This window comes from Hippocampus bargibanti, linkage group LG16 (assembly GCF_051943395.1).
Source record: "Hippocampus bargibanti isolate YZ-2025 linkage group LG16, ASM5194339v1, whole genome shotgun sequence".
Classification (NCBI taxonomy): Eukaryota; Metazoa; Chordata; class Actinopteri; order Syngnathiformes; family Syngnathidae; genus Hippocampus; species Hippocampus bargibanti.
This window is the reverse complement of record NC_142749.1, coordinates 9,494,449-9,502,389: the sequence shown is the minus strand read 5'-3', so window position 1 is coordinate 9,502,389 and position 7,941 is coordinate 9,494,449. Positions and strand designations below refer to the sequence as shown.

General features: G+C 40.8%; 1 protein-coding gene across 1 annotated transcript; it reads right to left on the bottom strand.

Annotated features, from left to right (window-relative positions):
* Positions 1 to 437: 437 nt before the first annotated feature.
* On the bottom strand, positions 438 to 7,203 carry LOC148886345 (transgelin-like). The gene is made up of 5 exons (XM_089016544.1): positions 7,044 to 7,203; positions 1,726 to 1,914; positions 1,483 to 1,654; positions 1,300 to 1,402; positions 438 to 1,189 (listed from the first exon to the last, which is right to left on the bottom strand). Exons 2-5 carry the CDS (start codon positions 1,903 to 1,905, stop codon positions 1,039 to 1,041), a joined length of 606 nt encoding a protein of 201 aa, XP_088872670.1. The 5' UTR covers positions 1,906 to 1,914; positions 7,044 to 7,203; the 3' UTR covers positions 438 to 1,038.
* Between the last annotated feature and the right edge of the window lie 738 nt (positions 7,204 to 7,941).

Sequence of the window (7,941 nt, the reverse complement as noted above, 5' to 3'; positions counted from 1 at the left end):
TGTGTCCTTTTTTTCCGGTGTGGGGCGTTCCTTTTGTGACGTCACATACGGACTCGTCACCAACTCAAAAACAAGATCCCTGAATATTCAGCGCGAGTCTTAAAACGTAAAATATAGCTATATGCGGTGTAATCTTTTTAAAATACGCTCAGTAGAAGTCATTTGAAGCCATTTTACAAATTATGGACACAACTTGTCTGGAGACGTCGGTTGTCCTTTAAATGCTCTTAACTCAAGTTTCACAATATTTGCTCATGTCTGCTATTTTTATTATGTGGCCTATTTTTAAAGATAATTTTAGTTGTAAGTGTTAGCGTCATCGACTTTGGAGTTTTCACTGCATTGTACCGAAAGTGTATTCAAGGCTTAATGTCGAGGTCACATTCTTGTGCTACACGCAATGTTGCCATGTTGTTTCATCACACAGTAGTCTTCCCAACAAGTAAAAAGGAACTTTATTTTGAAATCATTTTCAAACAGAATGTATTACACCATAGAAAGGCCATCATTTTAATTCAAAAAATAAAACATTACATACAACAACAGAAACTTAGCAAAATGATTGCTCATTGTTATATTTAATCCAATTTCCTTTTGACCTTTGCTTTATTCCACCACATCTGTGTTGCGCTTCAACAAGGAATGATTGCAGCTTCGTTGCCTTGAATGCACCGTTAAGTAAAGCCCACATGTAGCGGAATCAGATGGATTTGATTTCCCCCTACAAACCTCCAAATTAAATCAACTTAAATGCAATTCAGATGGTGTATCAATTTTTTTGTTTGTTTGCTTTTGGAATATAACTTGCAGAATACGTACTTTAGCAGTTTCACCGGCAGTGAAAACCCTATTGGCATATGTAGGCGTTATGTGCACACGGTTGCTTTGGTCCCCGTTTTTGTCCAGTTTGGTCTGAAAAACAGACGGGTCAAATTGGTCCCTCCTGGCCTGAAGATTTACTGAAAGTGGAAGAGTTTCTGTATTTTATGCAGACTGGTCTGTCACCAAGCGGAGGGAACATCACAACACTTTTCGGCCTCAGTTGTTGTTGATGATCTGTCGCTGTCTCCCGTAGCCCGTCATGCCGGCTTGAGACGCCAACTTGTTTGTGCCCATTTGCAAGCCGATGACGTTTTTGCCCTCGCTCAGTTGCTCGGTAGAAAAATCTCTCCTGTTCTCTTGAGCTTTCCTGTGGACAAACCATATTTCTTTCTTTATCAATATATCTACACGAGTCATTTTTTTTTTCCACTGCTGCCTACATATTTCGTTGTTAGAGAGATGGTGTAGGAGACGTACTTGTGAAACCAGCTGGGGTCTCCTTTGTAATTCCCATCATTCTTTGTGACAGCCAAGCTACCCAAAGCCGCCAAGGTCCTCTGGACACCCGCCATATCCTTGCCTGGAGAAGAATAATCAAATCAATAAAACACGCCATAAACACGACTGTTGTGCACACACACACATACACGCGGGTCTTACTTTCAAAAAGGTCAACAGTTTGGAATATGTCCGTTTTAGTGACTCCGTATTTTTCTGCCGCACAAAGGAACAAGGAGATTTGCTCCATTTGCCCAAAGGCCATTGCGGACTTCTTGATGTTCTTTATGGGCTTGGTGGTTGGATTCAAGCTATTGATGAGCTCGCACAAAACCTAAAGACACCAAAAACAGCATCAATATATCACAGTAATCACAAAGGAGGATTCTCCTGCATCAAACTTACACATCCATTCTTGAGCCATTCCTGGAAGCCGGGTCTTCCTGCCTGTGGCCGGCCCACGCCGGGTCCACATTGAGCCACGATCCACTCCACCAGTAGTTCCTCCAGTTCCGGGTCATATTTTTTATCAATCTTACACTGCACCTCGCGGGTGAGACCATAAGCCGGGCCCCTGTTTGCCATGTTGATCCTCTTCGAAGGGAGAGTTGGATTTTAGAAACAATAAGAATATTTCTGAGCACTTTAATAAAATGTTCTGTTGATATTTCTGTCTGACCGTCTTGGCTGAGTATTTATAGTCTGGCTTTTTTTTCATGTGTGATAGACAGAAAAGACTCTTTTGTGCTCTTTCATGTCTTGGAATAAAACCAATCTCCCACATGGCAATATACTTGCCTTTGCTTCCCTCATTGAGCCCCATTTTGTTTTAACCTATAACATCTTATTGTCTAAACCACTGGTGTGAAACACAAGGCCTGTGGGCTAAATCTGGCCAGCCACATCATTGTATATGGCCCGCGAAAGACTTCCATTCTCACTGTCTTTGTGTTGTCATATTATTTGTTATTTTTTGTTTGTTTGTTTTTTACTTCAAGATGGCCTCGCGTGAGTGGCTGCCTTTCCAGCAGCTACTGTATTTTGTTTTTGTACCTCTTTCTTTCCTTTCCTCTTCCTTTCATAACCTTGCTGCTGTGAAATGTAAAATTCTCCACTGCAAGACAAAGGTACATCCAATCCAATCCAATCCAATCCAATAATGCTTCCTTAAAAATACCAAAATTTCAAATTCTCATATGTAATAAATGATTGACTTATTGTAAGGCATCAAACGCAAGGCCCGTGGGCCACATCTGGCCCGACCACATCATTTTACATGGCAAGCAAATCATCTCCAATAATGCTTGCTTAAAACCACCAACATGTTAAATTCTCATAGGTAATAAGTAATAGACGTATTGTATATTGTCAAACGCAAGGCCCGTGTGCCAGATCTGGCCCACCACATCATTTTATATGGCCCACAAAAGCAAATCAACTTCCATGATGCTTAAAACTGCCAAAATGAAATTCTCATCTGTAATAAATAAGAGATTTATTGTAATGACTTTCTTGTAACCAAAACCCTCATTACAGTAACTTGAATAACAACTGAATTAACTCCTCAAAACTGGTTGGTCGCCAGTCAAAGATTTAAAGTTCAAGATCAAAGATCAAGAGAACTACGTAGTATAATTGATACTAGTGAGTGAGTGTGTACGATGTGGCTATGCTTGTACCCTGTAATCGCATCTTTCTTTTATGATTTGATTTACAGAACAGCTCATTGTTGTTATTCATATTGTACTGTAAAGCAGCGGATAAGCTCGCTCCCGTTGTGCTCGAAGAATTGTGATCTAATTAGACAGTTGTAAGAATAAAAACTATAAAACAACAAAAACAGTTATTCTCCAAATACCCTCCAAATTTTATAGCCACCACGGGGGTTCAACTTTTAAAACTCCCCCATGATTGATTCAGGATATATGCTTGCCTGACAACAGTTTAAACGAACATTTTACTGCATTGATTTATCATGTGTGATTCATGCAGGCCTTTTGGCAACTTAAAACTCAAGTGTGGGGAACGGTTGTGATCTTTGCGTTAGTTTTCAGCATGCTAACTCTTCATCTTTGACACAGTGATCCCCTCTCAAGGTTTTTGGCATTTTTTTCCCCAAATGGGTTTTCTGTTAGTTTTTCCCTGCCAAGATGGGGGTTTTAGACCAGGGATTTTGTCAGTCTTTATGAACTGTGGCCTATAGTGGAACCTTTTCACACACTTTTGTGATTAAGGGCTAAATAAATAAACTTTCATTCCCGGCTTTTTTCCCCCTTTCCATTTTTTGAGTCTTTCCAAGTGTCGATTGACAAAAAGGTGAACATTTAGATGAGTTCCAGCAGCCTCGTTTTCTCTCAATCATGGCCGATTTCTACCACCTACTAATACCGTGTGGGCTTCCTGTCAGCTTCCACAGAATAGTCCTCCTTCCTGCATCCTGTTTGCTCATTCAGCTGTCACTTCCTTCCTCTCTCGCTAACAAAGCTTATGTGTATACAAGAGTCTAAACAAAATGCCTAACGACACCGCTGCTCACTGCAAGCAAGAACTGCCCTAATACCCTTCACACAGCCTAGTCGGGAAAGCGTATTGTAATACAGACATCTACATCCCTCATTTTAATGATTATGTGGCATATTTTACTCTAATAGATGCCATATGGAAATGTTTAGCGCAAGTAGGAACATTCCCCCCAGCCCCCACACACACACTTCCTATTTCTCGCCTTCACGTCTGTTGGAAATATGCCCGCTGCACGTATTAGGAATGAGCTTCGTATTTTATCACTGCAGTCAAAGTGCTGATGTGTTGTGAAGCACCTTTGTTCCCTCAGGGCAGAAGGGCAGAGCGATTACATCCCTTGCAAAACAGGGGACCTGACTTGCACAAGGCGAGCTTGCCGTGTGACAAATGATCGTTTTGTCTCACGGCTCCACACTACTTTGGATGAGATCTACATCTGTTTATTGTCTGAGGTCACAGCGGTTATACGGGCGGTAAGAGCACGGGGCTGTTCACGTCATGATTCCAAACCAGCTCATTTTATCAAAAACATCTGCTTGCACACTTATCTCCTACAGTCTCTGGATCTGTGCTGTCCGGGCATATCCAAAGTACTCCAGACGTATTTATCTCTGAACAAAATGAAGGCGAAGAACTCTGTATACTTCGATCTTAACATTCACGTTGACCCTCCAACCATGCGCATAAACAGCTGATTGGAGGTCAGCAAAGTCTTCCCAGTGTCAACAATCACTGGTTATATTTCGGTGTTTGTAAACACATACTGCCCAATTGACAACATGACTTGAATCATATGCTTTCCGTTAGCTCATCCGGTGGCACATTTTCTGGGAATGGATGATTTGAGAGGGAAAAATGGATCCATTGTTACTATTCAGTTCGTATCATTTTCCGTGTTTAGGAATTTCCATCCTTGAGCGCCTCTGCTCACTCAGCTCAAAGCGGACTGTGGAAAAGACGGAACGCACCCTAGAAAATGATGCCACACCTGCACTCCATTCATGTTAAAGGAGAAACCTGTAGTCATTATTTGACCCTCCCCTTCCCCCCCGCCAACAAAAAAAGAATAGCACACTCATTAACTCATTCACTGCTATTCACAAATTTATTTGGTAATTGAAAATATGACACAAAGTACCATTCCCGAATTTGTATGGGTTTTGCTTTTTCTTGTTCGGGTGCCGATAAAGCGCTGGCCACGGCCTCTGGCAATGTTTTTCCCTTCCACAAGGCGGCAGCATTTCCATTTTTTTTCTATGTTAGCGCTTTGTTCCAGCTGTTGTTCAAGTGCTAGTCCCGCCCACAAAAAATAGCATACTCGTCAACTCATTCACTGCCATTCACGAATTTATTCGGGAATTGAAAATATGAAAATATTGCCGAATTTGTTCGGGTTTTGTTTTTTCTTGTTAGGGTGCAGATAAAGCGCTGGCCATGGCCTCTGGCAATCTTTTTTTCTCTTCCGCATTTCCCTTTTTGTCCATTTTAGCGCTTTGTTCCAGCTTCAGCTGTTGTTAAAGCACTATATAAATCAATATGTATGTATTGCATTGTATTTCGGACAGCCATCCTCATTTCAAGCTCAGATAACTCCAGACCCATATAATTTAGTAACTTTTTTTTTCTGATGAAATAAGAGACTCTTTTTGTATGAAAGAAGAGAGTCTAAAGTTTCCTACGCTGCATTGAATGTTTATGTCGTCCTAAAACTCAATATTCTGTGGTTCCTGGAATTCGAGTGACAATGACAAAAACCCTGGCACTGGAGTGGACACATTTTCGCACTTCATCTGGCAGTGAATGAGTTAAAAAATATAGATATATAATTTAGTTAAATAATTTATAATATTATAAATATTTATCAATTTATTTATGGTTTTATTGATCTGATGTTTATTGTTCTTTTAATTGTAAAGTGTGCTTGGGAGCTTTGAAAGGCGCTTGTAAATTAAATGTATTATTGTTTAAAAAAAGGATGAGAATTACCCAACTTATTATATGTTACATATATTCCAAACATGTCCTTTTTGTACACTCTTGAAGATAATTCACATACAATTCCTGAACTATGGGACCGGTTCATGCTGTTCCCAGACTTGCAGCAGGAAAAGGAAAGGAAAACAGAATGTTAATCATATTCTAAAAGAGAGCAAATGTGACATCCAACTCCAGTGCGGGGAAGAGGTTGTTCGCTTTTCGTTACTGCAAAGCGTGTTGAAAAAGTACACCTACTCGAACATTGTGGTTGTTCCTCTTTTTTACACTTATGTGGCAAATACAACACGGATCTGCTACACAAACCGCACCTTCGTTATTTGCCTTGAGAGTCAATGCTGAGAGTTTTCTTTTTTCAGTTTATAGTTTCCGAGTCTTAAGGACCACTTGATGTGCTTATTTACTGCAAATGAATAACACTATCAACCGTTTCATTGGTACTTCAAAAGTGATACTTCAAAAAGCAGAGTTCATCAATGATTCATGTTTAACCTGGAGCAGAGTATGGCGACGAGCATTCCAGAAAAGTTGGTGAAGGAATGTGTCACTTATGCAGGATGGCTGACTCTTTTACACTCATACACCTTACGACTTGCAGTTTTCAAATCAGGTCGTTTTAGGCGTGTGATATCTGGTTATTGCTTATCATTGCATGTTTATTTTATCACAAGTAAACTCGGCGGGCTCTCATTCCCAGAAGGGGTGTTACTCGTATGACCCTGTGTGTTGTTGATTGATTTCTTTCAATTTGGCAAATTCCTTTTCGTTGCATCAGGTTGAACTTTGCTGTGTGAGATTCGCAACACTTTACATTTTGAGTATGGACACAAGTTACATGATCTAAAAAGAATTGAATGAAACCTCGAAAAGTGTTGACCCAGACTGTAAATTCAAGGCCTTTGTTTTCCATAATGGCTATTATTTAAAACAAATAAGTGATTTTGTGATGTCAGCTGAGAACTCTGTCTTACTCCCCGAAATGTTTGAAATGATCGTTTTGCAATACTTGTGTAAAAAAAAGGAACAACAGGAAAAACAATTAAAAAAAAATGCTTTCGTAACACTGCACCATTTTGATCAACTGATTTGTGGTCTGAGGGTGCCTGATTGTAGGAAACTTTCAAGACTTCTGGCAGATATTTAGTCTTTACTCTGCGCTGAAATCGAAAAGTGTCAAGTGGGGTGAAGAAGGTGCCTTTACTTACTTTGCGTAGTAGCGTTTAGGTCAGAGATGGTACACTTGTCTTGTACGAGTCTCCTTTGCTTCTTATCTAATCCTCTTCAGCACAGCACACTGTGCACAAAGCAGGTTGCCAAGGTAAATACTGCAAACACGCCTTGTCTGAAATATATGACTTCACCACATTCAAGAGAGAGGGAGTCAGAAAAAAGAGATACGCCTTCATGACCCGCCCCTTTTGCTCTTTCTCCCCTTCTTTGCTCAAATTGTAATTCCTTATTTAGGAGAAGGAAGGGAAGGAAAAAGAGGCCATGTGACAGGGGAGTTTAGTGTGGTCACCAAGAAGCTTTTTCCAAATATCTGCCCAACCCACCACATTACAGCACCGGATTAGTGGGGGCAAGTGGGAGGAATGATAGAGGTATCAAGAACAGTTTGTGGGAGGACGGGAAAGAGGCTGAATTATGGGAGAGCAGGGAACCAGACGGACGAGCTCATTTCTCGCCTCTGTGTTTGTCTTTTCTTAAAATCAACACATGCTCCTCCGTGCTCACATTCATTTCATTCTCATGTGAAAGGAACAGGCCACGACACGACCCGCACGAGGCTGGGAGTGTTGGAACCGAAACTCGGGCTTGTTCTTGCTCTGAGTTTGTTTCCATGCCAACAAAGGCTGACACTCCCCACACCAAACATGCCAGAGACTAGAGCAAGTCTCCACATGGTGAAGCTTTTGTTTTTTTTTACGACAAACGATGACATCAGATGTCCTTGCAGGACGTGGGCAGACATTTGTTCAGAAATACTGAAGTCATGTTTGTGAGTCATCGGCTCACTATGAGTGTTTTAACAACTATTTCCTGTTACCAGTGTGATACGAAACATAACTGTAGTGACTGCAACAGTGTTAATAATTGCCACAC

Excerpts from the sequence above, each read along its gene's own strand:
- LOC148886345 (XM_089016544.1), bottom strand. The coding sequence starts at position 1,905 with ATGGCAAACAGGGGCCCGGCTTATGGTCTCACCCGCGAGGTGCAGTGT. Across the intron at positions 1,655-1,725 it reads AATGGCTCAAGAATGGATGT|GTTTTGTGCGAGCTCATCAA; the intron begins GTAAGTTTGATG and ends TGGTGTCTTTAG. Across the intron at positions 1,403-1,482 it reads AACTGTTGACCTTTTTGAAA|GCAAGGATATGGCGGGTGTC; the intron begins GTAAGACCCGCG and ends ATTCTTCTCCAG.